General features: G+C 36.3%; 1 protein-coding gene across 9 annotated transcripts in view; it reads right to left on the bottom strand.

Moving 5' to 3' along the window:
- Positions 1 to 27,430, bottom strand: part of OSBPL6 (oxysterol binding protein like 6) — a 239,523-nt gene that overhangs the window by 74,467 nt on the left and 137,626 nt on the right. For 6 of the 9 annotated variants that reach the window (XM_079132196.1, XM_079132198.1, XM_079132197.1 and 3 more), the window contains exons 4-11: positions 18,382 to 18,474; positions 12,843 to 12,965; positions 10,163 to 10,216; positions 8,970 to 9,083; positions 8,684 to 8,854; positions 5,770 to 5,902; positions 2,519 to 2,622; positions 1,873 to 1,965 (exon numbers count right to left, since the gene is read on the bottom strand). In XM_079132196.1, the coding sequence (XP_078988322.1) occupies positions 1,873 to 1,965; positions 2,519 to 2,622; positions 5,770 to 5,902; positions 8,684 to 8,854; positions 8,970 to 9,083; positions 10,163 to 10,216; positions 12,843 to 12,965; positions 18,382 to 18,474 (885 nt within the window). The remainder of the gene's footprint in view (positions 1 to 1,872; positions 1,966 to 2,518; positions 2,623 to 5,769; positions 5,903 to 8,683; positions 8,855 to 8,969; positions 9,084 to 10,162; positions 10,217 to 12,842; positions 12,966 to 18,381; positions 18,475 to 27,430) is intronic. The other 3 variants (XM_079132200.1, XM_079132199.1, XM_079132194.1) reach the window with 2 other exon arrangements.

Genomic DNA, 27,430 nt, shown 5'->3' with positions numbered 1-27,430 from the left:
GTTTAAAAACAAGTAAACCATTCAAAGATATGGCAGGAACACAAACAAAATATTTTCCTGCTGTTTGAACAATTTCTTCTTATGACTCAAAAAAAAAAAAAAAAAAATCCTTGTAAATTCTCTGTATAGTTTAAACACAGCCTGTGACCAGGAAGAGCATTCACAGCTGTAGTCCGCTTCCTCTGGGAAAGCTGGATTGACACAGGGCGGTGGGCCTCCCAGTTACAGCAGCCAGCAGCCAGGGGCACTGCCCTCAGGGTTGCTGAGAACCAACCATTCAAGACAGCAGCTGTGAACAGGAATCTAATTTAATTAGAATTTAATTTACCTTTAAAAAAACACGCAAATAATGACTATTCACAAATGGACATGTTCCTATTATGTTAGCTTTCTTCCATTATTGTATTTAAAGGAATGGTTCTTTTATTTCTAAAAATGGTTCTTTTTCCTGGCTAAGAGAATCATCGACACCAAACTTGAAAACACAGCTCTCACACACACAAATACACACAAACAAACAAAACAAAACAAACAAAAAAAACTAGATTATCACAAGCTCAAAACAAATGAAAATGCTAAAGGCAATTTTAGGTGATTTTCTTATGAAATCGTTTGACACGTTGGTCCCTACAGTACTAATTTTATAAATAGAAGGGAAAACACAAACAGAATACAGAATAAAAGAACACTAATTGTATTTGTAGGATGTAGAAATCTAAATAAAAAATGGATCTTTCATGTTTATGAAAATTTAAATATCAGATTAGAAAGCAAAGCAACAGTTTGTTATGTACACATTCAGAATTACAATACAAAGAATGTTATTAAAGCAGTTAGAATTAGAGAATTATTCTGTTGATTATTCAGAAGAAATTGAAGAATTCTGAGAAGCAGTTCCTTTTACCTTTTATTAGGATTTAAATTGATTTATAGTATAATAAAAACAAAGTCAAATTGTAAGTCTAATTTTGATTATGCAGGTTTAGAATCATTTAGAATACACAGCTAAAATTAGAATAGTTGATAGTCTAGTTTGGTGATCTGAAAGTAATGTGATTTAGGATACAAGAGGTTTTAGGCATTTACCATATTTGTATTCACTGCAATACTATGATGCAAGAGGATCTTACTGTAAAAATAAAAATTTTTTTCAAATAAAAATTTTATTTAAAATGAACTTCAATTAAATTTATCATGAGCCATTAAGACTTTGGTTTAGATTTTATAGTATCATTGCAGGTCCAAAAATATCTATTTTGCAGAATCATAGAATTTAGAATTAAAAGGGAATTCAGAGGTCATTAAATTAAGTCCATCGCTTTACTCAGGAGCAAATGGAAGTCCCCTAAATTTAACAGATGTGCAGAAAATTATATAGCCAGAAAATCACAGTGATCAGACAAAAGCCCAGGCTTGTTGTTTTTATTCTATTGCACCCCCTACTTTTTTTCTTGATAGATAAAAAGTTGGACAAAGTTGATACATAAATGGCTCTTTTAAGATCTAACATATATAAATGGATGTTCATTGCAATCCACCAGACAAGATTTTTAAGGTGACTTTTTGTTAAAATAAGTTTTAATGGTTCAAAGGTTATAATTAAGAATGAAAATGCTACTTTGAAGTGATATAATTTTACCTTTCTTTTTCAAATTCTTTCCACTTACGACTAAGCAAGTAAAATAGATTTCCCACTATTTTAGATTTAAAAAAAAAAAAAAAAAAAAAAAAAAACCTCTGCTTCAGAAGCACTGGCTTTCAAGTAGTTAAGCTGCTCTCTCAATTCAATATCTGGGCAAGGATACAGAAAAATAAATGCTTAATGCTTAAAAGTATATGAAAATATGATGGAAGGAAAAGTAAAATCTGTACCTGCAGTTGTATTTTTGTATCTTTGCTGACACTTTTTGTTCTCCAGCGTCTTGTGACCCGCTTGTCTTTCTTTGAAATATCTACACAGTTAGCCTACATTACACAGAGAGTTAAAGGCAACAACGGATTATTAAGTTCGAACAGATGATACAAACACAGACAGAACATAGTCAGTTAGTAAGGAATCACTGTTAGAGCCTTGAAGCAAACCAGCCAGGAGAGAAAGGCATCTCATTAAAAGCAGAGAAAAGAACCTAATTGTAAAATGTATTTTCTCTGATATGCAAAATTGAAAGCAGGATTAGAGATCTTCAGCATTTTTTCTGTGAAAAGAGTCTTCATTCTGAAAGTGTCTAAATTTGTATCTTCAAAGCCATTGCTTCTATTGCAACAGAAACTTGGGAAGAATGATCCAGAGATATATTTCTACAGCAGTTTGCTCTGTATTTAAATGTAAAAAACATTAGCGTTATCCTAACACGATGTCACCAAGATTAAAAAATATTAAGAATAACTCCAGAATAGAAACTAGTCTGTATTGTAGTTATTTCCCTTTAAATGTGACCTTGCATAGTCTATGAATATAGAATGATCCAGAAAAGATTAAAGTGTTAAGTGTTTTTGCTAGCAGCAGTAATAGGTTTACCTGCATGTCAGTAAAGTTTGGTGCTGACTGAGTTCTCTGAAGTATTTCCAAATTTTGCAGGAGTTTGCTAAGTTCCACAAGGTTAGACTGGCAGTGTGCAAGATCTAATAAAAATCAGAAATAAAAATGTGTTAGAATTGGACCACAAATGGTGGTATTGGTAATAAAAGGGAGTCAATCCATAATATGGTAAATATGATCAGGCAGATATACATGGTGGTGATACGTGCAAGTGAAAGAAAACACATCTTCTCTGATTTAGAAACTAAAACCATTGATTATTAGGAGATTTCAAAGTTCATTCTTACCAATTAATGGCTTTTAGTGTAGGACCCATTAAAATCTCAAATTGTGTCTCAAATCACTTTCCTTTTCTGATGGCTTTTGTCACATGGGAAATATACTCAAGGGAACTTAATAGTCCTGTGGTTTTATTCTCTGTGCCCTATCTACCTGTTCCTCCAAAATGTTTTAGAAGGTTACTGTCTGGAATTCGGGTGGAATCGCACTCAAATTTAGAAAAACAGAATGTAATTTAGTTCACTAATAATCTTGCAATGAATGACTTCTTTAAAATCTATCAGAGATGTTACACTAACTAACATTTCATCCCTATGGAAAAAATATGCTCCATATCTAAATATGCTTACATATTTAAGGTCTGGACTGGTGTAAGTTCAGATCTACAAATAGCTGCTTTAAGTATTAGAACTGTAAATTAGATATATAATGGGTTCAATAAGGCATTACATTTTTAGAAATGCAATCAATGAAATATGCAGCCAATGAATAATCAAGAAGTGTTCTTACTTTTGAAATGCAACCAATCTCAATATTAGGCACTCTTTGTGACAAATGATCAATATAAATTTTTGTTTTTTAAGTGTTCTAGAAGATTAAAAAAGGGAGAATTACTGTGATTTGAGGTCATCAGAACACACCAAAAACAGAGCAGATGGACTGGGGCTGTAGCTCAGTGGTAGAGTGCTTACCTAGCATGTATGAGGCACTGGGTTCAATCCTCAGTACCATATAAAAATAAATAGATAAAATAAAGATATTGTGTCCATCTACAACTAAAAAAAAAAAAAAAAAAAAAAAAAACAGGGCAGACATTTTTCTGGGTCTGTAAGATTGATGGAAAGATTTCAGCAAAGCTGGAAGGTAGGAAGGGATAGAGAGGGCACTGAAGGTTGGGGAGAGCAATCTGTGCATAGGCACGCAGGTGGGAATAGGCAAGTATATCCACAAAATAGCAAAGTCTGGCTGAGACTATAGCAGACAAGACTGAAAGGGTATAAAGGGTCAGAAAACTGGAGGCATGGGTTGCTAAATGCTGGGCTAAGCAGTTTGGACTAAAGCCCCAGAGCCAATGGAGAACCTCTGAAGAGTTTTTGCATAAAAGTTATTTTAAGAACCAACAGTCCTGAGGGAGCATTATGTAGTGGACATAGAGTTGGCTTTAGGGTTAGTTGAATGTGGGTTGGCTGGAGGTCCAACCCCTCCACCAGGCCAGCTTCACCTTCTTGGGCAAATTCATTAACCTTCATGCATTTCAGGTTTCTCATCCACAAAATGGGGATAATAGCAATTACCTGGTGGCTGAATGTGAAGGACAATGTCTACTAAGTGCTGGCCCAGGACCTGCAGACAGGTTCCAGAATGGTAACTTCCCATGATCCTCTGAGAGGGAGGAAGCAGCAGAGCAAGAGACTAAGGGAGAGTACCAATGAGGAGGCTGGTTACCACTCAAAGACAAGAAAGATAGGAGTGGAATTCAGGGAAAGACAGATAGGAGAGGAGTATGAGGGGAAGGTTTTCAAAGAAACAACAGACAGGACTTGGTCTTGGCTGGATGAATAGGGAGGAGGATCAAAGATGACCCTGAGGTTTCAGCGGGAGTATGACAGGAGCACTGACAGCAACAGGGATGTCAGGCATTGGGTTTGTTCTGAGGGAAGACACTACAGAGATGGTAGAGTAACTACAGGTTCAAGCACACACTCTGGAGTCAGGATACCTGAGTCTGAGTCCCAGCTACACTTACTAGCCATGGGAACTTGGTCAAGGGAATGAACTTCTCTGCTCCTAAGTTTCCCAAAGTAGAGGCTGAAATTTCCAGAATCATTACTGTGGAAAGCTGCAGAATTTTCAGAAAGTGAGGTCCAGCTTCTTTCCCCAACCTGAAGTCAACTGTACTGAAACTAAAACCTGAGTGTTTCCTTGGTGAATACATCCAAGGAAAACCTTCGGTAAGTCAGCTGGATGAGATGATGAATATAAAAACCCTCCTCAATCATATATTCACATAAAGATTGAGTTTGGGAGGTGGGTCTCTCAAAGGGCTGATAAAAATGCTGCAGACTTAAGTTCACAGACAGGCAGGGTGAAAAACTTATTTGGTCAGATTGCCAAATTTTCATTTTTCTAAGTAAGAACATAAAAAATTATATAATATCTGCTTTTTATAATTTAATAAAGGAAAAAATTAAATTAATCCTGATGTCATCTTAAGATCATTTAAAGAATTCAGTTGAGCCCTAATAAGTACTCTCTACACTGCCCTTGCTTTTCTTGGTTTTGAAGATCAAATGAAAATTGTCTCACAGAATGGAAAGGCCTGTGGATCAAGTTTGGACCAACATGCTCTAGTTGATTATAAGCAAGAAGAAAGCATGAGGAGATTAAGTGGCTCAGAGATAGCAGAGTGAGGTTATCGTGTATTCGTTCAGATTATTTAAAAACTGATCCATAGTGATGTGTACCAATAACAGGTAACTATGGATAAAAGATACAGCATATTGGAATTTTGCCCTTTATGGCTGGAAATATATACTTGTTTCATGGGCAATACGGCATCAGAGAACACAGCCATGGAAGTCACCTAGAAAGGAAGGTAGAGCAGAGAGTTCAGGAGCAAGGGGAGAGGGCTCTCCAGGGTCTGGAGGGTAGGGACTATGGAAGCCAGCATGAACCAGCCCTAAAGAGATAAGAGAAGACTGAAGTAGGAGGAAGTCAAGGCAAGATCAAAACCCAGGTTCGTTTGTTGTGAGGGCATAGGAGAACCAGCAGGTAAGAAGCCCAGGTCATGGAATAGAGAAGAGTATAGTGTATAAAAGTAAGAAAAAGGAAAGGTCAAGGCAATCAAAAGGGTCAGAGTGAAAGATGCTGCACCCAAAATTCACTTCAGTACTTTTCGTTTGGTTTGGTTTGGGTGCTTACTCTGATAGCCCACAGAGGCAGGAACTAACCTTCTGCACACCTGTCCATTTCTTCTGAGTCCTGTAACCAGGCTGCCACCTTGCTCTGGCCAGTTGTGCAGGTTGCAGGGAGGCTATTGCTGCATGGCAGAGGGGACTGCCATGGAAAGTTGTTTGGTTGCACCTACAAGGAACACAAACAGAAATGAAGCATATGGTTATATGAAGCCAAATAGTACATTTAAGTGATCATCAAGAAACACAAGTACCCTCATAGCGACATTAAGAAAAGAGGAATAAAGGGCACATTGAAAATATGGAAAAAGCCTATTGGCTACACATGGTATGTTGCAATTTTCACAACCATTAACAAAACTACCATTAGGTCGCCAGCTCCATCATTCAGCGAAGGGGATAACTTTCAAGTGTATTGCATCTCATACTCACAAGGACCTGCCAAGTCAAATTCCCAACACTTTAAAGTTACTCATTATGCTGCATTTGTTACAGTATTCTTATTGTAGTACTTTTAGCTCATGATTTAAGGCCCTTCCTTTCCAAAAGTTCTCTGTGCCCTTATGATCAGTTCAAGGTCTCCTCAAGCACATGTGATACCTAAATCCATTATCCAAAAGCAAGCAGCCTTACAGTGCTTCAAATGCATACTGAAAAATTATATAAAAAGGCACTGCTGCCAAGTCATTATCTATAGCTGGTGGATTTCCATTCGAAGGATTTTACATGAAATAAAGTTAGATGAAATATGTAGATACTAGGGTGAGTGCAGTACACCTCAGTGAAATAAGCAGAAACATATTTCTCATAAAGCTGAAATAACTTCAAAATTCCATACTTGGTTAATTACAACTGAATGTGTCTCTTCAAAATCATTATGAAGTAAATGTTGCATGCACTTAGCAAACCCCAGACTTACTACCCACAATGGGCCACAAACCAATTCACATTCAGGAGTCCCCTAGTTTGACAGGTGGAAGGCAAGGGAAATGATGAAAAGCTCTTTTCAATCTTTATTCCATTTTGATAAATGCAATGGAAATCTTTTACCAAGTTAGATCTTTGAGGTATGCCATTCCCAACTAGAAGAATAGATCTTTTGTGAAAACCAGAGTTGACGAGTTTTCTTATTCTGAGGAAAAGAGTAGGGAGGATTTGGTTCCAGTTCACCATTCTCAGACATCACTCAAGTCGTTTAATAAACAAGACAAGGGATGAAAATAATGTGTCTTTTGTCAACACTTAGTGCCAAAGATGTAGGCAGAAGCTGGAAGAATGAAAGAATTAAAATGTTTAATTTAAAAGATCCATTTGGGATACATTTCTCTCTTGATTTGGATAATGCTGTGATTCATTTTACCCTGTGGTGAGAAACCTGGGGACTGCATCTGTAAGTTCCCAACATTCCTAGCCCCCTGACTCCTGGAACGATTCCTTTTATTGCAGAACTGCTTGGTATTAACCCAACATCCTATTCCAGGAGAAAGATGATTTAAAAAGTCCTTAGCAAGGCTGCAACCAGAATGAAATAATGCAAAGTTTGAGAGTCTTGTCAAAAACAATTAATGGGACTTCACAGAAATTATTTAAGTAATTTCCACTGAAATAACAAAAATTGAATATAGTAATGTTTTATTGAATCTGATTTGAATAGTCTTATAGTTTTTAAAATAAGGTTTTCGATGATTTGCAAAGCAAACTTGGATCTATGTATCATGTACATTCCTGTGAAAGCAAACAGAGAAAGCAGGATCTTCACTGAAATACTGTGGCAGCCACCTCTGTCCTTAATTTCATGTGAGGTATAAAGCTGGAATACCCCTTGGCAGTACAATGTGTCTGTGGTTCAGAAAAATTAATGATTGAGTCAAAGTAAGAAACAACTGCCTCCCTGCCTATTATCTCAACCTTGACTCTTTTTTTTTTTTCTTGATACTAGGGATCTCATGCATGCTAGGCAAGTGCTGTATTATTGAGCTACCCACAGAACTTTTTAAATTTTATTTTGAGACAGATTCTTGCTGAGTTGCTCAGGCTGACTTCAAACTTTCAATCCTCCTGCCCTGAGTAGCTGGGACCAGGAGTGTGTCACTATGCCAGGCTTAACCTTGACTTTTTCTATTTTTAAAATATTTTTTAGTTGTCAATGGACCTTTATTTTTATTTATTTATTCATATGCAGTGCTGAGAACTGAACCCAGTTCCTCACATATGCTAGACAAGTGCTCTACCACTGAGCTACAACCCCAGCCCTTAACCTTGACTTTTAAACAAGCAACACCTACAGCTTTTCAGTGGCATAGGAAATGAACTCCTACTGCAGCCCAGGAACAACCTCAGCCTCCCTTGTCTGGCATCTGGTGTAAGGCAAAGGGAAGTAATTTTGGAAACAGAGATGATGCAGGGTCAGATGCTGTCCCAGTTCTGGACAAATTCTTTACTGTCCTTGAACTTTGGTTTTATGAAAAATTAGTTATAAATGAATGTCAAATGCTTCATGGAGTACCCGGTCACTGAAATGGGCTACCACCTGTATTATTGTCACAATCTTCAACTTACTTGCATTAACTTCATTAGGGAACTTACTAGCTCTCTCTGGGTCAAATTATTTAGGGTATTCTTATTATCACACTAAAATCAGGAAGGCACCTGATCTCTGGATACTGATCAAACCAATACTTGCCCGCCTTCCCAATTTCTTACGAAGCCACATAAAAATGAATGCCCTCTATTCATTAAAAAGGAAACATAATACTTAATACTTTAGGTGATCCACATTTCTGCCTAATCTGTACTTGTGACTAACTCTGATGCCAATGTCACTGTTGTCTCCTGAGTGTCAGTTTACAAAGCAAACTTTCTTTTCTGGTGTTGTTACATGAGGCACAGTGATGTATCTGCAAAATTTTCGAAGCATTTTCCAGGTTGGCTTTTTAGAGCAAAATCATACCTTTCCATCAACAACAGAAACATTAGCAGCTGGGGAGGACTCGGCTGTGGATGTTGCAGGAAATATGTGAAAACTAGCATCTCTCGGTGATCTCACAATTTCATTCTGACGGTATAACCGATGATGGCGCAGCTTGGAGACCCACGCATCAAACCAGTCCTGGGACTTCACCTGAAGTAATGAGCAAGAGGAGAAGGTCACTGGGAAATCCATCTCCTGTCTGCCACTGGTGCAGGTAAATCACGTCCCCCATAATGACCCAGGAACTGCTGGAAATCGATTTCACCTTCAAATGGTAGATGTGCTCTTCTGTGTCAAGGTCTATTCTCCGTGCTTTCTTTTTAATTGACATTACCGACAGTCCAACATCTATGCTCCCATGGACCTTCCCTTTTTGAATCTGAAATCAAAAGACTAGTAAATAGGCTGAAAGGATATATGGTTTGATGTATTTATGGTATATAATGAATTAGTGAGTTGAAGGTAATTTTTAATTTATCTATGGGAAATGGATTACCATACCTCTTTAATAAAGAGAAAATGATGGGGTTCTGAGGCTAAGATCCTTAAACTGAGGACAGCTGAAGTTGTTGTGACTTCATACCAATTTCTTTAAGTGACAATATTTATCTTATTCCTGTTTTGAAAATAGCCTATGAGCCAAGTTCTTCAGAATTCTAGATCACATAGGTTATATCCCTTTGAAAAGACATTTTAATGATTCCTAAAGTAACTGTGGTCAGCTTTTAACTTATGACTCAGAACAGCCCTGAACAGCCAGGGAGACAGCAGCTAGGGCAGAACTAGGCAGCAGGAAAGGAACAGCACAGAGCAGCCAGCTCCTCCTTCTGGCTGCCCACTTCTGATCAAGGACACCCTAACTCAAGAGCAGAGATGGGGACTAAAATGAAATCTGAGCCCTATGTTATTTCCCCTACATGACAGGATAAGGAGGGATTTTTCTAGTTTTTCATGCAAACTACTTTATATATTAAATATTATTTCAAATAATTTTTGTGAGTTGGAATTCCCAAGATAAAAGAATGTATGAAACAAATGAAATTCAAAAGAGTTTCAGAAGGACATCGACAAGAACAAAAATGGCTTTAAATCTCAAGAAAAGCACATAAAGCAGAGTTTATTGAGGTGGGGGAAAACGACTAATTGCGTTTTCTCTTTAAGAGAGAAAGGGTGATTTTATTTATGTGTCACTTTTAGGTTTACGCTTCTGCTTTTAATAACACACATCAATTAGTTAAATTAACTCTTCATGCACTAGTTTGAGATTTTCTGCTATCTTGAATATAAGCACAAGACACACCTTTTCTAGAACATGCAGGTTTGGTAGCTTGTTAAATATTAGAGGCATAGACATGCACAAAGCTGGGAACTACAGCACAAGGCTTGTACAATTAGTGTTTACTCACTTCAAGCAGAATTCTAAATCAACTTTTGAAACAAGTCCTGTGTACTACTTACATCAAGTGGTGCCTTTGAATACTTTAACATTCCATTATCCAGGACAAAAAAACGCTGTAAGAACCAAACACCCCTAGTTACTGTCTATATTTTGAATTATATAAAATATGCACAAATGTGGGTATAGAGTTGCTTCACACTTAGCAATCAACATGTTTGATCATTTTAATATATGAATTCAGTGCATCTGGACACAGTCATGTTAAATTGCAAGGAGATCAATGAAGAAAGAGATCAGAGTTCTCATTCCATGCTATTAACCTAAAAAGGTTCTTTTACACATAACCCAAGGGGGATGGAATCTTTTCACTATGGTTTTGATAACAAGGAAGTAATCTCATGGTCTGCAGCTAAGACCTTCTGAATGAACCACATTAGGATATTTTTGAAAGTGAGAATGAAAATAATCTGGATTAGGTCACAGTGATTCTGTGAGGAGCTCTACACAATTCTACAGGGATTTTTTTTATTTTTTTACCCTAGAGGCAAACTCCTGAATTTCCTCTACATAATTCCTGAAAATGTTCATGTTCACTTCAGAAGCCAGTTGGCTGGATCCATAAAGAACAGATTCTTAGAAAGTTTAAGTGGTCTTAGCAAAATGCTTGCATTTCCACTATTAGAAAAAGAGATTAAAACATATTTCCAAATTATATTAAGGGGAAAAAAAGAGAGTTTTTTGTTTGGTTGTTGTTTTTGGCAAGTTTGTCTGCTCCAAGGTCTTCTTGATCCAGACTAAATAGATTTAGCCATTTTTGCTCCACAAACACTTAGTTACTCTCTGCTGTTGTTTCCTTTCAGTGGGCAATTCACAAGAAAACGAACAGCTTCCAGGACCCAATCACACAAAGGACTCAGTGCCTTCCTGTAGCTCTCCACGTGCAGAGTTTTTCTTTTGCTGGTAAATTACTCTGGCTGGAAAGTTTTTGTGTGATTCAGGAACTCACAGATACTGAAGTTATATAGGAAGTCAGGTCTGGGGTCACCTGACCAGAGCTCACAAAAGGCCGCCAAACCCCTTTGTTTGAGATTTAGGAGAACAAGAAGTACCAGAAGAAAGAATCTCTACAACTAAAAAACACACAACTACTCAATTGCCAGGACCAAATGGGCTGATGCTTGAATCAATATAGGTTGGCACCAGAGAAGAGAAAGGGCAGTGGGAGGGAGACCCTCCTTTCATTTCTGCAGCAAAATGTTCAGAGACATACTCCAGGAAGTTGTTGAACCACAGTAGGTTGTACTGAAACATGAACTGACGATGTTAAATTAAAGCCAGTGATTCATATAAAATGTTACTTTGACCTTTTTTCTCCTATTTTAAAAATTTTCTATCTATCAAAGAATTTTAGCAAAGATAACCAGTAGGGTATCACAGGGAAAGAGCTTAGGGAGGCCATTGATTAGAGGAAGTGCAAAGTCAGAGTACAAGGCAAAGGTGATCTCAGAAAGGATCACAAGGTGACCAAAATTCAGGAGAAAAAAAATGAAAAAATCAATGGAAAAAGATTTCTTGCATTGGAATAATATTATGGGGTTTGGGGGAGACCGTTTCTGATAGGGGAGAGGACATATTTGTCAGAAACCCCTTTGATCTGTTTTTGTAACCTTTGGGACATCATTTCTCATCTGTTCACTTTGAAGTCTTTCCCTTAAAAATGCATAAAATGTGTTTTCTCAAGCAAGTTATAATCCATAACTGCCCTGTTTTAAGCCAGTGGTCAGCTACTATCTGGAGTTTTGGGCTGACAAATTTGTTTTAAGATGAAATTCATCAGCAGAGATGATGAATAGATGAACTTGATCTTCCAGTGATTTCAGAGATGATACTGAGTGGTCTACCAGAGGTTTTATATTGAAGGTGGAAGAGAATTTCCTTCTCAGTAACACAGAATTCTTTTTTTTTTTTTTTTTTTTCTGTAAAGAAATGGGGTCTCTCTATGTTGCCCAGGTTGGTCTCAAACTTCAGAACTCAAGAGATCATCTGGCCTCAGTCTTCCCAAGTAGCTGGGATGATAGGCTCATGCCATTACACTCAGCTAGTACTATGGAATTCTTACTACTCAGGTAATTAAAACAATGTAGTAACAAATATTTCTTCCCTAATTAAAACTAGGAGGTGGAAAAGGATGTTGGGAAGGGAGGGAAGAATAAACTACTTTAAAGGGCGGTAACTGAAATTTCCAGAATAAGTGATTTTCCAAATTTACTTTGTCCTAGTAACAACTGTAAGGTTTATCCCACAAAACTAAACAGTACTCAATTATAAAGATGTTCATTGCAACAACATAACAAAAAATTAGACAAGTCCTACATATCCAGCAATAAGAAATTGTTTTAATAATGGTGGAATATATAATATAAATCCACCCAAAGGAATACACTTAAAAGCATCTCATATTTAGAAAAATATTTAATGAGAACATATCCACACTAATTTAAGTGAAAAGTAGGTTAGACAATAATATGTCAATTTGGGTTTTAAGTATTACATAAAATATTTTCCCCTGTATATATATGCTATAGGTCTTATACTCAGATAGGTATAATGGAATGCAGTGCATCAGGCCTTGAAAATGAGTTTTATACATACACAACAGTCTTGGTTACCTACTTAATAATAACAAAAAACACCCTCTCTATGAAGATGATCTGAACTGGGATCTGATAAAAATATTACCTTGTGCCAGCCTTTTAAAGGCCATTTTCTTTTCTTCAGCATAAAGCCTTCGTGTTTGTCTGGTTTCTGGACATTAGTTTGGCCTATTTTCAATCCTTCTATAATTTCCCAGCTGTCAGCTTCCTGAGAGAAAAGAAATACAAATCATATATTTTTTGTGCTTGATGACACACTTAAAGCAGATTCTTAAGTAGAAGTTGCTTTTGAGGCAACACTAGACCAGCCAGAAGTAGGCAAGATTCTGGAGAGAATTCTAACATCAAACACAGCTATGCACTTTCAACTGAAGTTAAATGAGTTTCCCAGGTAGACCTGGAGGCACAAGGGTCCATCAGAGACTCACTGGGGCCACCTTGTCTACTTAGGGTGGAAGGGAATTTCGATTGCTTGTACTTAGAATGTTTAAAATGCATTTTCCCAGACAGTTAATTTCTGGGCACAGAGTAACTAAAGTTTCAAAGGCTGTTTTAAGGACAAATGTTCAATTAGTGTGCAGCTCTGGCTTTCTGGGTAGAAGCAGAAAGGCTACAGTAGTTTAAAAGTGGCTGGGAACCTGCAATCAACACAGAACTGTGCCATGGTCCTGTTTCCTCTTGGTGTAGCCATGGCATTTCTGAGTGGGTGCCAAACACCTTATTTGTCAAGTGCACAGCAAAAAGTATAGACCTTTAAAGGTACATAACCCCCAGGGTGCCTGTGGAAAGAACACCAGGCTGTAAGACTAACAATCTGGGTTCTAGTACTGGGGGTATAGTTCAGCGGTAGAACATGCTTAGCATGCCCAAGGCCCTGGGTTCAATCCCCAACACAGAAAGTAACATAATTAGAAACAAAAAAGAATCTTGGTTCTAAGAGTTCACACCCACACCCTCTTGGTAAAAGCTGATGAAATGTTTCCTCTTTCTCAAGACATGTTTTGTTCATCTGTGGCACTTCATTTTATAAAAATGAGTTGTCAACATTAACATATCACTAGATTTCAGACTTTAAAAATCCAAATTTTCTGAAAAACCATGAGATCTGGTGATATTGGGTTTTCCAAGTGAAGGATGCCCATCTTTACTCTCCCATAGTCCCTTCTTGGCTTGGCAAACCACTTGGCCCTCATTTTCAAACCGTCTGTGTTTGAAAATCCCAGGTCAAGCTGATTTCTAAGAGCCTTTAGTTATAAAGGAACCACTGAACTAGCAAACACCCTAAGAGCTCATATCCTAGAGCTTACGCATGACACTCTGGACCACTATGTGCCCTTTTAACAATTCAGTGGAGGCAACAGCTCCCAAGGTGGAAAGAGGCTTCTCACAACCACTGCACAGCTGCTGCAATCCTGCCCGCAATGGAGAGAACCAAAACCTCTCAGCATAACCCGCTCTATTGCTTCCCTCAGAAAGTTGGATGTGCTGTCCATGAATCAAGACAGGCTCTCTACAGGATGCCTCATCCCAAACTGACTTGGGAAGATGTTTTCCAAAATCATTTGTTCTATCAGAAATGATCTACAGACCACAGAAAAAAATAGTTCAACAGGAATGGCCAATGGAATTCATCTCAGAGCAGATGGTTTGGTTGGCCCAAACCTGCAGAATGAGAGGCACCTACGAGCACAGAGGAAAAGGTGCATAATCAACTCCTGATGTGAGCCACAGGAAGGGAGGCAGCTGAGTCCTTACCGTCCATACCCACGTCTCCAGATGTGGCCAACACTGCTTCATTCTAACATCAGAGATAAGGAGGTGCTCCTGACCTTTCCAAAGCACTCCAAACCCAACACCATGCCTCCATGCTACCTAAACCCAGTGCACAACTACCCTATCCCCATCCCCTAAAAGAACCCGAGACTACTATTACTCCATCTTCCTGGTCATCCCTGAGGACTGAACTGTATACCTTAGAGAAACCCACCTGCTGGTGTTCACTTGGTGACATTAAGAACTCTATAAAGGATCTCTAGCAACTTAAGAAGTGGTTTTCTACTTGTGGATAATTCTATCAGAAACTGTGATTCATCTGCTCAAAACTGTTAATCAGATCTAGTGATTTAAAAAAAAATGTTTTTAATGAGACAATTTTAGGCTGTATGGAATACCAAGTTTTTTGGACAATGTGTAAGTGTTGGTAGCATTATCACATTTTCCAGGTGCCAAGTGGAAGGCTTTGGCACCCCTTTTTTATTACTGGATTGAAATTGAACAAGTGAATGTTGTTATGCATAATGTTAACATAACAAGAAAAAAGAGTAAGTTATTATAAAAAGTCTACAAACTTTGGCTTTCTGCTGTCACCAGAAAAGTAAATAACTACTGTATTCCATAAAATTAATAGATTTTTGCTAATTTATTTTTAAATTTTTAAAATAATCAAAATTAAATAATTAAAAAGAGTAATTCCCCATATATGTGTGAATATATTTAGTAGAGCTTTCTCTATTCTTGAGAGATTTCAGTTATATTTAAAGACATTTCTATTTTTAGTAGTTTCATCTGTGGATAGTATCTATAAAAGAATAGCATTTTTCTTTCTGGTTAGATCTTATTTGAAGGCTAGTATTTAACTTTTATTTGTGTGTGTGTGTGTGTGTGTGTGTGTGTGTGTGTGTGTAATGAATGGAAATATTTAATAACAAGTACAAATATTTTCCTTTTCTTCCTAACTAAATTCAGAATGTAATAAAAGCATGTCTCTGCAGAACTATGGTTACTGATTTCTATCAGAGTGGCTTTTCTTTCTTCTTTAGGAGTTTAATTGAAGAGGAAGAAAAAAGGGATAAGATAGGAGAGGCAGGAAGTTAAAAGTGTATTTCTTAAACACAAATGCTGTAGCTCTGAACAAATAATTCCATTTGCTCTGATGTAATATTCCTAAGCCTATCAAAAGAAACAGAAATAATCCTAATATAGTTCTTAAAATTAAATAAGCTGTCAAGCTGACAAAGTGGCAAAGGACAGAATCAGAGGAAACAAAGTTCTGACCATAATGTTATAAGTAAGTAAAAAAATAAAACAACCCATTTCAGTATAAGATAGGATCTTCTATGCTCTATGTTCCATTATGTAAAATTTCCTGCCTCCATGCCTAGTAGATGAGGTCAACCTTAAGAAAACTAAATAACTTTCTGAAAATTGAAGGTTTTTTTTTTTTTTTTTAATTTCAATTGGTATTTATTTTTTGTTTAAAAGTCTCAAATGTTCCTAGGTTTACTTAAAACAGAAACAGAAGCAAAAGTCCTGATGGGATCATATCAGTACTTGACTTAGGTCAGATATACAAACATCTTTGGCGTTAAAAAGTTTAAAAAATACTTTTAATGCAGTAACAATAAATGAAATAGAAATCTAATATACTCTAATAATAGCCTGAGCCCTTTCATTAAAAAAAATAGAAACATTTCCTTTCTCAAGGGTATACTGTATATGTGTGCATATTGTGCATGTGTCAGTGAGTGTGTGTGTATGAGTGTAAGGGGGTGAGTGAGGGTGGTGATGGTGAGGGTATGTAAAAATGCTTTAGGACTTTAATGGCATCAAATAATTTGCACAAATCCTGGGTCAGAGTGATGTGTATTTCAAACAAAACTCTGCTACCAATCAGTGCTCAGGAAGTTCATCTTTTCTCCAAGGGGCTGAAATAGTGAGATGCTATGGAATCTAGATGGGATTTGTTCTGTCTATACTAATACAAAACACCACAAGGGGGCTGGGGTTGTGGCTCAGTGGTATAGCACTTGCCTAGCATGTGTGAGGCACTGAGTTTGATCCTCAGGACCACGTATAAATACATGAGTAAAATAAAGGTCTACAACATCTAAAAAAAAATCAAAATCAAAACAAAACAAAAACACAACAAGGGTGTGCTAGTCCTACAACAAGATACAAACAGGTAAGAGCGTGGGGAATTAATGGGAAGTGGATGTTGGTGCCCCACCCAGATCTCTTGGTCAGGCCAGGGTACCCACACCCCTCTGCTGTGAGCTGGGATAACAGTCATTTATTTCTATGGGGGATTGATGATTAACCAAGTTGAGGTCTTTCTGCCTGAGATATTATGCTCTAATTATCAGCAAAATGAGAATATTAGTACCTACTTCAATGAGTTGGGGGCTGATGAAAGAATATATGTTCTACTCCAGCATCTCCTATAGCATAGATGTTCAATAAATATTAGCTGCCTTTCCCAGTATCTCATATTTATTTATTCTTTCTTTTTGCTAATTATGAGTGGTGATGTTCCAAAGAGATATATGAATTATATTTACCAAGTGTGCATTCTCTATTTGCTGTCTGAATGGAAGTCACTTACCTCCAAATTATTTTTTGTAGTTTAATAACTCCCCCCTTTCTTTAGCTTAGCAGTTTACTCCTGTCTGATTGAACAAGCTTTGTAGCTTATAATGTCTTTAAAGTATAAAGAGATACAAATGTATATCTGCCATAATACTAGGGTTTGTTAATGTAGTATTATATTAACATATATATAATATATATTATAATAACACATATGATAAAGGATTGTGTTTAATATAGAAAAAACAAAGTGGAAGGATCAGCTATACTTATCTAGAAATTAACCATATTTAGAGCTAACGTGCTATTTTTATATCCGAATTCAAAATCCACATGCATTCTATTTTTAGTTTCTCGATAAGGGAGCCAGTTCACTGAACCTCTCAGGGAGCAGTGGGGAGGAATAGATGCTATTTCCTCAACAGATTTTTGCATCTTAGACATTAGTGAATTTAGATGTTTTCCTAGTATGAGAGAGAGCAGGCTGAAGGGAGAGGGACTCTGGCTTCCATGAAACAGAAAAGGTCTTAATATCTGCAGAGTTCTCCCAGAGCTCATTGCTAGGAAGGTCAGACATGGGAAGGAGAACAGATCTCAGATGTGCAGCAGCCCCTCCGTGTAGGGACTGTTTTACCTCAAAAATCCCTGTACAGCCAAAAAGCATTGGATGTAGAGCTGGGCAAATCTCAGTCTGAATTCCTGCTCTGTTATTTAAGAATTTTTCTTTTCTTTCCTTCATTCATTTATAACTGGGCAAGTACTAACTCAGTTTGTTTCTGTATTTGTAAAATGTAACACCTATCTGCATTGCGTGAAGCTGTTGATAAGAATTACATTAAATGGGATAATGTACCTAAGCACTTAGCATAGTAGTATGTGGTATGTGGGTCATCATTGGTAATTGTCATTGTTATTGTTATTATTATTGCTGGACCCAGTGATTTTTTTTGTCATTAGCTCAATACAGAAATATTTCCTTCTCTCTCCAACAGGGAATAACAGTAGTTTCTCTTTCTTTCTTCTCTTAAAGAGAATTTTGAACCTTTGCAGGCAACCCTGCAAATCTAAGGAATACATATTTTCATCTACTTTCTCCTCACCCAAAGCAAAGACTATACTGGGGGCAGAAAGAAATAGAAGAGATACCCTATAATGGCTGTCACAGCCACTTTTGGGTGAGTCAGGTGTAAAAGTTATTCACAGTTCATTTGGTCCCAGCATCAGGCCATCTGAGTAAGCAACCACTTATCATCACTGACCTTAGAGAGGGGGATGGGCTCCGGTTCTAGCAATTGCCGACTTACAGAGGGCTCGGTGCCAGAGGAAGCTGTCCTCTCCAAGATGTGGATACTCTGAAAATGAATATAGCTCAGTTAGACTACCCATTCTTCATATTTAAGAGCGCAGGGGTGAAAACACAACAGTTCACAGTACAAACAGTAAGTAATGTTCTAAGCGGTGACTGTCTCAGAGACCAAAGGAAACAGCAACCATCAGAAAAATGTGTCCGTTCAGGATTCTGTCTTCCCCTCGTGGATCTACTGCTGAACTTCTGCTGCAATGCTGGTTTTAATCTTAGATATTCAGAGTAGTATCTCTGAAAATCTTGAAGTCACACACAAAATAATGAGGATGTCTGACATTTTTACAACTTTGTGAGAATGGCACATTGTCCACTCAGACTAATTAGTCTCACAGTGAAATATTCACCCAACTCTCCAACAGAAAATGGCAACAGACTAAGAGAAAAGTCCAAGTTGAAAAGTCCAGAGCCTTAATATTCTTTAGTCCCTAGAGTTTCTTACAAAAATGCACAGGGAAGAAAACTGTTTATTAACTACAATAAAAAGCAGATATTTTAACAAATCCTATAAAGACCATCTGGATTAGCAAAACGAAATTAGTAGATTAGTAAGACAACATTCCAAAGGAAAAGCAGACAAAGTATAAGAACAGGAAAATCATGTAGAACATTTGAAAAAATGTTTAGCCTCAGAAGTATTCAAAAAAATGAAAACCAAAATATCAACTTTTTTTTTTCTTACCCATCAGATTCAAGAATGGAGCAGGTTTGAGAGAAAGGAATATTAACTGGGTTTGGTTTTCCTAAGGAGGGTTTTTGCAATTCTATTAAGTGCCTCTGGAAAAAGAAGTACACACTCATAATGACCTCGCACTCCTATAGCTGTCTTTCCATAATTTTTTTTTGAGACGGAGTCTCACTATGTTGCTCATGCTGGGACTATAGGCATGTGCCACTGTGACTGGTTCCAAGTCTTTACCCTACAGAAATAAACAGATCAGTATGCAAAGAACAGGTATGTTTACGAAAGCCTAATTTATTAGAGCAAAAAAATCTAATTGATATGGGAATAGTACAAACTTATAAGGCAATACCAAAATGGCAATGTGGAACTAGGTTTACCAATAAGGAAAAAATAACCTTGATGTCTGTCAACTGAAAAATTAAGCCACATAACATATGTAGAATGTGATATCGTATATATAATAATCAAAATTTATTCCAGAATGCTAGTGGTAATTGAACAAAGGTGGCAGGACTACAGGTGATTTTTAGTTTTTCTTAATAGTGTTCTGGTTAAAAAAGTATTTTTTTAAAAAATAAATATAAATTATTTGTATATTTGGAAAAAATTGAGCACATTCTTTGGGAGGTATAGATCTGAAAGGTATCAGAGAAATAACTCCATGGCTATAATATTCAGACTTAGGCTGAAAATGAAATGTGATATTTTTACTCTGGTAATAACATCTCACTGTTTCAATGGACAGGCCTGGTATTTTATTTATTCATCAAAGTCTCCATTTTTGGTATGTCACTGGAAACTTTTAGATTAGTATTCGATATTTGCTTTTCATAAAGAAAATTTGACTTATACCAAAGTTTCCTAATTTTTTTTTTTTTTTTTTTTGTCTTACAAGTGTGGAACTGGTGTAAAGACAAACATACTAATGGAATAGAATTGGGAGCTCAGAAATACATGATCAATGATTTTTAAAATTTTTAAAATTTGTTTTAATTAGTTACACATGACAGTAGAATGCACTTTGATACATCTTACGTAATGGAGTGTAATTTCTCATTCTAGTTATATATGATGTAGGATCGCACCAGTCATAGTTATATATGTACACAGGGTAATAATGTCTGATTCATTCTACTATCCTTCCTATCCCCAAAGCCCCTCCCCTTCCTTCAGTCCCCTCTACCTAATCTAAAGTAACTCTATTCTTCCCTAGGTGCCCATCCCATGGTGAATTAGCATCTGCATATCAGAGAAAACATTCAGCTTTTGTTTTTTTGGGGATTGGCTTATTTCGCTTAGCATAATATTCTCCAGCTCCATTCATTTACTGGCAAATGCCACAATTTCATTCTTCTTTAAGGCTGAGTAATATTTCATCGTAAATTCCCTTATAAATCTTCAAACTTTTGGTTAATTTTATTACTTTGAAAACAAGAGACTTTACATTTTACATATCCTACCTGAGTACACATGTTAAATCATTTATTAGGAAGAAAATAACTGATGTGAAAGATCGAGGAATTATTCCCCTTCTTCCCATTTGTGCAGAAGCAGAAAAAATAAGAGGTATTTTGAGACCAGAGATTAGCAAGAATTCCTAATCTGACAGTCACAGCACCCAAGGACAACTTAAGTATTGGCTGAGACTCTGATCTTTCCATTTCCATATTTACTTGAATTATCAAAGAAAAACTATAAATATGGCTAAGTATTCATATTTGTGTGGATGTCTTTCATGGGAGAGTCAAAAGCAAAGTCGTGCTGTGAATGATCAGTTGGGGATGTGTTCAGATCTTAGATACCACTTTTTAAAATCAAGAGTTAGAACCATTTATAAGTCTATACACATTTAGTAGCAAGTTCCCTCATTATCTAATAGAATACCAATAAAAAATCCAGTAAAATAAATATGATAAATCAGAAGATCTGACAATGTCGGTGAAATGAGTCATTCATTTATTCACTCATTTGTTCATTTAAATAATCAGTCAATCATTACTGGGTACCTCCCGAGCCAGACACAGATGACAGGGTGACAGAGAACAAAGGCCAGAGAACTGTTCTTGTGATGCTTATGTTCTAGAGAGAGTCTTCTCAGACAAAAACCCAAATAATGCTAAAGATATTTTTGTAAACCATGCATTCACCTTGTCCTATGTGGCTACTGCTTTTTGTTTATTTTAGTTTTTCCACTTGGTATGTTGTTCTGAGTTTTTCATTAAGGATTCTCCCATTTCCCATACTTGTAGGTTGCTGTGCAAAAAAACACACATAAATTGCCAATTTACCTCCCTTTTCAACTCCCTTGCCCCACAAAAAAAAACACAAAACACACACACACACACACACACACACACACAAACTGGTAAGAAAAGCAAAACTGGACCTTGGCAACTATGTAGGCAGGAAATGAAGGATTAACTCAAGCGACTTGACCAGGAAAATGGAATTAAATCCCTAATTTCCAAATCAAGACACAGACATAGAAATCAATTTGTATATTTAAAGTGTGATAAATGTGAATTCTGTCTCTACAGAGGGGGATTCTGAAAATGTTGCCAGAATTTTGCAGATCAGAAGGTTTAGTAACCATGTTAACCAGGACTGATACCTGCAAGATACCTGCCCCTGTACCTGGCACAAAGCACACAATATTACTTTCTTCTCCACTTGAATATGCAAAATAGTTTACATTATGAATGGAAAGAAGAGGTATATTCATTTCAAACATAGCACAATACAGTGCATCTTAAGACTGAGCAAAAAATATAAGTCCCACATGTTGTTGATTTGCCAGGGCACAGAGAATCTAAAAACATTTACTGAACCGTAGTAAAGTAAATCAGTATTTTCATTACCAAATGTACATATATATATTAAAGCACAATTTATAAAACTACCAGCTGAATCTCATTGCTGTATTAACCAGCTTCTAAAAAAATCCCCAGTATGATAACAAAGAAGCCTATAGTTCTTACATAAACTTGTCAGTCTTATATTTGTGTACTATTAGAATCGAATCATCATTATCTACGCTATAATAAAAAAAAAATTAACCAATTGCTTTGAATGGCTTCAAACTCAAGGTTCTTTAAACTAAAGGTGTGTATCTAAAGCTATATAATCACATACCTGGCTGCTCATTGTTTTAAATTAAATATCTAAGTACTCGAATGCTGTGTTTTTATTATCAGCAGCTATAAAGAAGAGTTAAGTTAACATACTCAGTCTCCAACACCGGTTAGATTGGTGCCCTTGAAGGCAGGACTGGCTGACCTTCATTGTCGTACCCCATCTCTTTTACCCACAACACAACCCAGAAAAGCTCTGCACATTGTATGTTATGTAGCTCAGCATGCAGTCCACACTTAGCAAGTGCAAGGTCCTGGGTTTAATCCCCAGTACCGCCCCCCCTAAAAAAAAAAATCTGAAATTTTTGGTGTTTTCTGATTAATCCATAGAGAACAACTCCTAGCATCATTAATACATGATTAGACATGAAACTACCTTATAGCTTACTTTGACATTATAAGAAATATCATAGCTCCAATAGAACTTTTGAAAACATTTAAAGAATTCCACTTTTGAAAATGAAAAATCTAGTGGATTAATCACACAGAGCACTTCTTTATTTAATTTACAGCTCTGACAGGGTCAATGGGGAATGCATCACATTAGAATTTGCAACATCCACAGTTAAAAAATTAGTTCTTTTCATATGGCTTCTTTTAAGATCATAATTTGTGCTATAGTTTTTTGTACTTTTTCTTACAAGATGGCTATTTTCATATTCCTTCACAGTGATTTGGAAACACATGCTGCTACCTTGAAGGTGTTTTACATGTTATATAAGCAAGTTAAATAAAGGGTTACATAAACACAGTTATTATTTTTTTAAAATCAAATTTCCTTTAAAAAATTAAAATTACAACTTAATTTTTCAGGTCAGTTTTTAAAGGAACTTAGGACATACAGACAAGGAGGAAGTAAGTACTTACCCACCTCTTGTTCCCCCTGCTCAGAGGGAACTGATGCATATTTAGCTCAGTTCAGGAGTCTAGAACACATACTTTCCTGCAGCTCTGTAACTTGATGAAAGTATGACCCCCGGGTTAGTGTCCACTGATCTCAATAGCTTCTGGGCAGCAGGTGGAAACCTGCCAACATGACAGTAGTCCTGTTTCCTCAGTATCATAGATGTGATAAATAGACAATGAGACCCTTAATAATAGCTGAGCAGTTCAGTCTCAGAGAGGAACATGATCTGTTGAACAGGGTTTCTTGTCATTTACTTACTTCAATTTCATTTCAGAGGCATAAAGGAATTGCGAGAAATATTTTAGGCTGTGGCTACAAATTACTATATAGACTCACTTTTCATATAAGTTTAGGACAGTAAGAAAATTGAAACACTGCTCTCTGAATGTTACTTCACCGATACTGTTCACCTGTCTTATCCAAAATGCTTTTATGTTCACAAATTAAAATATTTCTAAAGAAAAGCATCTAAAATACTTCAGACATTTCTAAAGTAATTTTTCAAGCTTTTGGTTATTAGGCTTGTCTTTTTTCTAGTTACACCTAATTTTAACACAGCAATACTATTTCATTGATACTATTAACCGTCATAGGATACTGGTGATGGTGATGACAGAAGTTAGTATTTATTCAGTACTTTATCCCTACCTCTATGCTTTACGTGGACTATTTCATTACATCTCCATAACAAGCTGTTGAACAGTGACTGCTGAGTATATTTCGTGGCTGATTGAACCATGAGGCCTAGGGAGCATCAAGATTTCAATCTAGAGTCCAAGTTTTTAAATATTGCCTTTTACCAAAGTCAACACTAATGTAAAATGACAAAAATCACAGCAATTTTATACAGTATAGGTCCTCAAAACTAACTGAACATATCACCAGGCATACCCCACCACAACCTTCTCTGCGTCTGGAAGGTAGAAATGATAAAATAAAAAGGAAAAGATTATAGAACTCTTTAAGTATCATAAACCCTCAAGGTTAATTTTGTTTTGCTAACCTTGAGCTACCTCAAGGTTAATTTTCAGTTTCTAATTTTTCAGAACCAAGAGTAAATCATCTAGCTTCTACCTTAGGGATATAGTCACACAATGTACAGAAAGGAACATTAAGATTCACAGTCATACAGACCAACACAAAATCTCATTCTATTCACTATGTGATTTAGACAAACTGCAAACCTCTCTCAGCCTCAGTGTTCTCTATCTATAAAACGGGGATAAAAGATCTCCTTTGTAATTCATTGTAAGTCAGAGTTGGCACTCAGTGTATTTACAGTATTGCCTAGAGGCTGGTACACAGCAGACACTCAATCATACCTATAGTTCACCTGTAAATACTACATGAATAAATATCTAGGAACCTAACATATTCCTAGTGTCACAGAAAGATGACTACATGCTGTAGGGAGTCCTTTTGCAAGTGGCGAATCCACACACTACATGGCCATCTCTTTATCCAGTCAACCCAGTACCTGTGATCAGCACCACCTTGTGACCTGCACATCAGAATTTACTGAGAAAGCTGTCAATGTCAGTGGAGATAGATGCCCCAGGTACACACAAATGGGAAAGCAACGGCAGCTGTGGCACCAGGATTCTGCATTTGCCTGAACACCTGTTGGTGGAAGATGCACAGGAGACGCCTGCTGTTGCCTTAACAAATCCCTTAGAGGATTTTTTTTCTTTGTATAAAATATTAAAATCATTGAAGCTAAAAGACCATGGCTGGAAAGGTAGTAATCCAACTACTTACTCTATAACAATAATCTTGCTTTCACTGAAAGATAGCAGAAGTGCAATAACAATAAGCTTTCATATAAGCTCTGCTAAAATTAAAGTAGAAAATTATAGAAATATTAGCTAGAGAAAGTCTGTATAGCACATCTGGGAAAACCCGAAGGGATAAAACAAAGTAATCACAGTCTTGATTCTTCCAGCATAGACATGGGAAGGTTATAACAAACCAACGTCTATAGAACCACCTTTATCTGGTCTCTTTTGGAAACCTTTCATTGTAAAACATACCATCTGAATTCATCAAGGGCTCCATTGATAGCTGTGAAATAATGCAGTGATCTTGAATATGAAGAGGTAGGAATAAATAGCTTTTTTAATTCCCATGGTTGCCTTTAGGCTGAACCAGAACCAGAACTAACTGGTAAACTCAGTACTTACACTGTATTTAAAAACTTGACAGCAAACACAACCACTGGAAACCAGAGCAACTGGACTAAAAGCATATACTGGTCATTCTTCAATACAGAAATTACAAATAAATAGCAAATAATGTGGATGGATATTAGTCCATTTCAGGAGCAAAGGCTCTAGAACACATAGAGTTAATTTAAAAGCTGGAGAGCAGTCCCTGTGACTTGAAAAGAATACTAAAGATAATTGGTAATTTTCTACAAGGATTTCACAATTACCCAGAATACAAAAAGTTTTCAACATAATAATCATCCATGACATTTTGCTAACAATACAAGCAAGAAAAATCTACCTTTTAACATTTATATATATATATTTGAGGCAGAATCAGACTATTTTGATCCCCCTTGCAAACTCAGAGCATGTATATCTATGGCATGTCTTATGTATTCAAAAATATTTGATGAATGACTGAATGAATAAATATTTGCCATAATATCTACAGTGTCTAAGTACCTGCTCAGGCATGATTCAATGTCCATAAGATTAAAGAGGACAAAGGTGACCTGGTCGATTCCTCAGAAACTCAAAGAGGTTTTAGAAACTTGTTCAAGTTCTTGTGTGGCGTATGTTTCATATTCAGTTAACTTTTAACCTTATACTTGTGCAGTTAGGGCTTTTTATTTTATTATTAAAATATTGAACAATTTTATCATGTTTATTCTATTCCAAATATTGTTTTAAAGACACACCCACACATAAATTACATCACAAATACAACCTTAAAAATCATATATACACATTCATTGCAGACATTTTTTGGGGAAAAACAGCAAAAAATAAGAACTTAAAATCACCCTCGACAAAGCCATAAACTCAATATGTTGGTACATTTTCTTTCATCTTTTTTTAACACATATAAACACTTGATTCTTAAAAATAAATTGTACTATTTTTTCAATTTCATAACCTTTTTTAAAATTAACAATGTATAATTTTCCCCATAGCATTCAATAGTCTTCAAAAACATTTCTAGCAGTTTTGTAATATTTCACTACACAGCTATGATAGAAATTATTTAAATATCTCTGTTGAACATTAGACAGCCTTCAATTTTTTACTACCATAAGACTACTTTGAGAAACATTCCTGCACAGAAATATTTACATGTATCTTTAATTACTTTCCAGAATATATTTTTTGGAAGCTGGAATATGTTTTTTGTTCTATGTATGATATTACTTCATTAATGACCCTAGATATTATAAATCACCCTTCAAAAAAGCAAAATCAATTAACATGCTTAGCAATAGCACATGAAGTGCCTATTTCCCTGAAATCACACCAATGCTGGTTATAATAAATTTTACAAAATTGGCTCCTTATTTGGATTTGAGGTAAAGAAGTCTGGTACTTGACATACGAATTACAAAATACCGTAGGAGGCTTCCCTTTACCTTTGTGAGAATATTTTACAATCTAAGAGAGTTACAGTAGATTTTGCGCTGAGGGAAGTAAAATTTTCTATTTGTTTCAGTTGAAAAGCAAATAAAGTAGTTTTATAGACTTCTGGTCCTTTAGGATGATGTTTTTATAGTTCTAATGAAACACCTATAAATGTATTCTGTAAAAGCAATATTTCCAAACCCCAGTGAATAACGGTCTCCTGGGCACTTCTGTAATGAAGATTCTCAGGCCTCATCAACACTCTACTGAATTAGAGACCCTCTGGGGTTCATTATCAGATTAAATTTTGGCTCCATTCATTTGGTATTGTGCCTGAGAATCTAATAGGCAATGTTAATCTTGGATCCAACAAACAGATTTGTTCCTGTAAAAATGCTTCCCCAAACCAGTCATCTCAGGATACAAGATGAAGAACTGATCCAGGCAGGCCCAGAGAGTTCTCTGTCTGGAACACCAGGGAAAGCAATGAATACCTTCTCACCCTAGAATGTTGCAATGAACATCAGAGTGCCAGGTGGCAAACTTCTTTCCAATAGACTCAATTTCAGCCCATTCGACATGGCCTGAACACATACTGTAAACACCAAGTGACAGGGATCCTC

The sequence above is a fragment of the Sciurus vulgaris genome (assembly GCF_902686455.1).
Source record: "Sciurus vulgaris genome assembly, chromosome: 3".
In the NCBI taxonomy this organism is placed as follows: domain Eukaryota; kingdom Metazoa; phylum Chordata; class Mammalia; order Rodentia; family Sciuridae; genus Sciurus; species Sciurus vulgaris.
The sequence above is the reverse complement of the archived record's forward strand: the minus strand, read 5'-3'. Positions and strand labels throughout refer to the sequence as shown.